General features: G+C 43.0%; 1 protein-coding gene across 1 annotated transcript in view; it reads left to right on the top strand.

Annotated features, from left to right (window-relative positions):
• MEF2A (myocyte enhancer factor 2A) overlaps positions 1 to 6,000 on the top strand; it is an 87,566-nt gene extending 81,566 nt beyond the window's left edge. Inside the window, exons 9-11 of the mRNA XM_054387881.1 lie at positions 15 to 141; positions 4,355 to 4,481; positions 4,945 to 6,000. Coding sequence (XP_054243856.1) covers positions 15 to 141; positions 4,355 to 4,481; positions 4,945 to 5,311 — 621 coding nt within the window. The 3' untranslated portion in view covers positions 5,312 to 6,000. The remainder of the gene's footprint in view (positions 1 to 14; positions 142 to 4,354; positions 4,482 to 4,944) is intronic.

Genomic DNA, 6,000 nt, shown 5'->3' on the forward strand with positions numbered 1-6,000 from the left:
TTAATCATTCATAGAACACCCAAAGGATAAGTAGTTCTCAGTCTACACAGCCTCTTGCTACCCCTGTGGTGTCGGTGACAACTCCCAGCTTGCCTCCTCAGGGACTGGTGTATTCGGCCATGCCTACTGCATACAACACTGGTAAGCATTGTCTGGGGTAAGTGTCTTGGTGTGTCAGATGTGTACAAGGCTTTTGTGATTCATAAGCCCAGAAAATTTGCATTTCTCTGACACTTGACTTTTTTTCCGCTCTTCAGTTCACATGAAGGCTCTTATTCATGAGAAATGAACCCTTAGCTTGGAGATGTGTCAGTGTTGAGACTTAGAGCCAGGAAGAAGCTTTCAGTCAGCCAGGTTGCACACAGCTGAATACAGAGAGAGACAACGAAGCACACTGCTTACAGCAGTAGTGTTCACACTGTGCATTGGAGAACTGAAGTGCCTCATGTTTAAGTAGCAGTTCAGAGCACGCTGTCCCTTCCCTTCTGCTCTGCGCAGTGTCAAGCTGGAGGGAATGAATCAGCTTCTACTGGGGCTTTCCATTTGCCTTAAGAGAGCCTTTTATTTAGCAGTTTTATCAAGAGCAAGGTGGGGCCTCCCAGGAGGAAGGTGTTGTCAGCATGACACCAGTGTGAGTCTCTTTGTTCTGAAGGACTTAAAGCTACTTTTTATCCAAGGTGGGTGTGATGCAAGGGATTTGGTGATATGTGCTAATTAGTTTACTGGTTTGGAAAGTAATTCATGATGTGGTGCCTCCTGCTTTGTCTCCCTAGCAGTAGAGATAGTTTTGACTTCAATCTCAAGGTGATTTATTTCTTACAGACCCTGTATGTAATTAGTCAAGGAATTGTAATCATTTCCTTGAAAGGCTGCAGTCATGATGGCCTCAGGTTGATTACCACTGCTCTGTGATGCACAGTTTAATTTTCAAATGCACCTGCAGATGAGCTACACAGCAGATGAATGTCAGTAAATGCTGTGTGCCAGAGTGAGAGCAGCAGTTGTGTACACCTGAAAAGGAAAGGGAAGGGAATTGTTCCCCAGTTCACTGTTGGTTTTAGGTGAAGTACGGTGAAGCCATTCAAGTGTAAGTGCCTTAATTTGTTCAGAAAGGGATTTCTGACTTGGAGACCACTGGGATGGTCATGTAAGTCTTATTTTGGTAGGCTTTCACATGTTTTGAAAAAAGTAAAAAAAAAAAAAAAAAAAAGCTACTAAAAAATATCTTGTTTCTCTCTTCTCCAACAATAGCTCTCAGGACAGAACTACTCTAGAGAGCTTCTGTTTGTAGCTCATCAGCTCTGGCTAGACAGGAAGGCCTGAGAGTATTATGCTCTTCTTTCTGTGAATCAAAGATCCTGGCCTCCAGCAGAGGAGACTCCCTGGTAGCATCTCTTCCCTTGAGCTGTGTCATCTCTGCTGGCTATACACAAGTAGCTGGCAGGTACAAGATGCTCAGGAACCCAGAAGGCAGTGGAGGGCCTTCTGCAAAGGAACAAATTGCTTCTTAAGGAGCCACTGTGTTGTGTGGCAAGGTTTTGGTAGGGAAGGAGGGAATGAGGATGCACACGTGCTGCAGGAGTGACTTCTCTAAAAGTGGATCAAGAGCTGCCCCATATCAGACAGAGCATGTTTCATCTGGCTTCAAAATGTATCTGCTGCTGCCCAAAGCTGAGGCCAGCGGCAGAGCTGGTGGCACCTCTGATAATACATGTAACAAGGGGCAGAAACTGCTGAGCCAGTCCGTTATCGGTGAACTGATGCTCTTACTCTTTTGCAAAGGTCAGGACAAATCGAGAAAATAAAAAAACCCCAAACCGTCAAGCTTTGTAGGAAATGGCCAAAGCTGAGTGAGAGAGGTTTTGTAACCTTATCTGCTGCACCATCAGAAGTGTTGGTAAAGGGGATAGATACAGCAGCCATAGAGTCATCATAATTCCTCCCCAAAAAAGATGGGATTTTACACATTGCCTCTTTTTTTTTTTTAATAGCTTTTCAAGGCTTCACTGCAGTTTGTAGTTTAGACTTGTAACCGTCTTCCTGTGCTGATGTGCTTGTTAACTGACATTTTCTACCCTTCAGCCTCTCTGTGTCAGTTCTGGGGCAGGTGCTGGCATGTAGGAGGTTTGTGTTGGGAGGGAAGGTTTAGTCATCAGTAACAGTAAATATTTGTACTGTGGCAGTACCCGGCTAGATTATTCCTACCCTGGGGGGGTTAAAGTCTAAAGAAATAGAGGAGAAGATGGGGTGGCAGTAACACTGCAATGAGCAGAGTGAAGGATTGTGCTTGGTGTGACTGGTTTAGAATTACAAGCTCAGGTATGAATTTGCTGGACACACAGATCTTGGCTTGATACTTGCCACAGAGATTGTTCATACATTGGTTTGCATTTAGTGGCTGCTTAAAGTAAACAAATAGTGCTAGTCTCTGCTCAGAAGGTCCACATTGTTTTACCTGTCACCTCACTGGTCTCTTCATTCTCTCATGCAGTCTGACATTTCAGGAGGCAGTGTTGTGTATGTTCCTCATCCAGAATTGCCCCTAAACTGATGGCTAAAACATCAACAAGCTGTGAGAGGGGCTGTAGCCTGCATCTCGGGAAGCAACAGACAACTGAAACTGGTGTTCTACACAACAAAGTGCTGTTAGCGCTGGGATATGGTTTTAAACACCAGTCCATTTCCTTGATAATGCAATTAGCTGTGAAAAGCTTTTAGCCTTTTAGTGTTCTTCAGACACTTTAAAATTATTTCTATTAGATTGAGCTTTTTAGAGGATTTGCAAAAAGAAATTTGATGTTGAAACCAAATTGTCAACTGGGTATTCTCAGAGTAATCACCACTTGTGGCAATTTCAGTTTTGCAGTTCAAGAACTAAGATAAAATTCAGATATTTCAACTGTTTCTTTGGATTGATAAGGGCTTGGGGGGTTTTTTCAGGGCTAAAGGGGAACAGATTCAGCACTTAGGTCCTTAAAGCACTGGGTGTCAGTTTTGCACAAATAAACCATTTTATATGATTAGTTTTGCTGGAAAAGTGTTCTCCCTGCAGATCACTGGAGGAAGGGCCAGAATGAAGTCAGTTATTCTGAAGCAGTCCAGGCATCACTAGAAAATAATACTGACTTACATTTGAGCAAAGCTTGTCTAGCCAGAAATTACATTATTTGCTTTCAGTCCCTTATTTAGCAAAGGCACAAAGTTCAAAGGTCACTACAGCAGTGATTTTTTTTTTTTCCTATCATACAGAAGACTCTCTTCTGTCTGCACCACTTGTCCATCTTGCATCTAGTCACTTACGTAGGTGTCCTGCATGTACTGCTGGCAGATAGAGGGTTATCAGGAGGGATGATAGTTGTGCAGTGGTACATATAATCCCATATAAATCGTAAGGGTGTTTTTATTTTTGGACAATGCTAAAAATAACTAAAACTCCAAATAAATTTTAAGCAGAATTTCTGGTTCATCCTCTGGCAATTTGTCACATTCTCAAGAGACTAGAAACTATTTTAAGGAAGCTGTATTACAAAATAATTAAAAGCAGAGAAGTGTTTGGCTTTGTTTTAAAATGTGAAAGAAAAGAGTGAGTGCTAAAGTGAAAATAACTTCACCCCTGTGAGCGAAGTGAGAAGTGTCTCAGCACTGCAGCCTCGCCAAAACTAGCAGCCAGTCACTGCTGATTGGTGAGAGATTTTATTACCCATGTGTATTTCAAATAATCAAAATGTCTAAGGATATTTGTTAGATGGAGAAATGAGTTTAATCAGACCAAGTAATGAGCAAAACCATTGTGGGTCCAGGGAGGACAAACAAGACCTTTAAGATGGTGTCCAGCCATTAACCCAGCACTGCCAGGCCACCACTAAACCATCAGCACCAGCCTTAGTAAATTCAGTGCAAGAGGCACTATGCCTTCCTACTGACCTGTATGAATTCTTCCCTTTTTGTTCTAAAATTTCCATACAGGTGAGAATCTTCAAAAATTGAAATACTGGGCTTTACAGTAAGATGCTTTTAAAAAAAATTATATATATATAAAATATATAAAGGCATAAATATGTTCTACCTGTGGGTTCAGAAGAAGCTCTGAGAGACAGCAACATGTAAACATTGAAAGCAGAACGCAAAAGAAATTGTCCTTTGGAGGCTTGTGTTCCTGCTAAACTCCATGTGAGGACTGCTCCCAGACTCCAGTTTCCATGTTCGGACTCCTTTGGGCCACTGGCTTTCGTTTAGGGCAGAAGCCTTTCTATTTGTGTATGTGCAGGGTGATACTGCCGGTGTCCTCATGTATTTATATATATATATATAACTACATCTACAAACTACTTTCTTGTTTTGTTTTCCCCCTTAGATTACTCCTTGACTAGTGCAGACCTGTCTGCTTTGCAGGGGTTTAACTCCCCAGGCATGCTGTCCTTGGGGCAGGTGTCAGCCTGGCAGCAGCACCACCTTGGTCCATCTGCCCTCAGCTCTCTCGTGTAAGTACCTCTGACATGATCACAGCCCGCAGTCAGTCAGGAGTTGCTCTTACTTCAGGCTAATAATCTGTTCCGGGGAACGTTTAGCACCAGAGACATTCTGATGTCTCTTGTAGTGGTCATTGTCTTTTTAGTTTGCTTGGTGGCTGAGAAGCATTTGTGTTTCATGTCTTTGATTGGTCAGTCCTCAGGCTGACAAGCTGTGTCCCTGCTGTCCCAGCTTCTTACACAGGAGTCACTGTGTGGTGTACTGAAATGTTTGGAAATTGAGATTGTTTCTGTTTGGTTGTAACTGCTGTGATGCATTCAGACCTTTAATCAGTTCTTTTTTCAGCTCGGTCTTCACAGACTCATGTTGAGGGTGCGGAACCACATGGCCACCATCACCCCAACACATGAATTGTCACTTTCTTTTCCTTTTTCCTGTTTTCTTATTTCTGCCTTTTGGTTTTATTTTTCCCAGTACTGGCAGCCAGCTATCTCAGGGTTCAAATTTATCCATTAACACCAACCAAAACATCAACATAAAATCTGAACCAATTTCACCTCCCCGGGACCGTGTAACTCCCTCTGGGTTCCCGCAGCAGCAGCAGCCCCAACCACAGCAGCAGCCTCAGCCTCAGCCCCAGCAGCAGCAGCAGCAGCGGCAGGAATTGGGTCGCTCTCCTGTTGACAGTCTCAGCAGCTCCAGCAGCTCCTATGATGGCAGCGACCGGGAAGACCCACGAAGCGATTTCCATTCCCCTGTCGTGCTGGGCAGGCCACCCAACTCAGAAGACCGGGAGAGTCCCTCGGTGAAGCGGATGAGGATGGACACATGGGTGACATAAACACATAGCACTGCTGCCTCACTTCTGTGTTCTCAAAGTGAACTGTCCTGACATATCTAACTTTATAAATAAGGACATAAGTATATTTATATGTATATACATACATGCATATATATATCTTCACTTGCATATATATGTGCTAGTGTGTGTAGCATACACAAAATCATCAGGCACTTACGACAAACTTCTTGTATAGCTGCAGATGTCCCATGGTAAAACGTAGGAGAACAATCCTGTAGGCATTGATCTAGTCTGGCACTTACCTGGACTCGTCGTTTTCATGATGTAATCTGTTTTGTAGAGAAACCTTCTACCCGCAGTATAACCCTACCACACTAGATTGCCGAAACCGGGAGGGCTCGCCTGTAGTAACGTCCCTGTGTGTGTATTCAAGCTGTATGGTTACTTGTAGTTAAGACATAATTGCTTTGTAGCAGCAGAGCAGTAGAGAAGCAGGAAGAAGAAAGCAATACTGTACATAAAACGACCTTTATATACCCAACATGGCATGGGTCTCTATCGCAGAGGGTGCATGGAGAAGGGCTGATGCTATAAGAAATAAACAAAAACCCTGTTTTGCACGTGCTAAAAAAAAAAATAGTGTATTGGGTTAAAGAAGTGATTTTTTTTTTTTAATGAAAGAGAGACATAGAGAACGCGCATGAAATATTCAGAAACTATTAGCCTAG

The sequence above is a fragment of the Indicator indicator genome, chromosome 16 (assembly GCF_027791375.1).
Source record: "Indicator indicator isolate 239-I01 chromosome 16, UM_Iind_1.1, whole genome shotgun sequence".
Lineage (NCBI taxonomy): Eukaryota > Metazoa > Chordata > Aves > Piciformes > Indicatoridae > Indicator > Indicator indicator.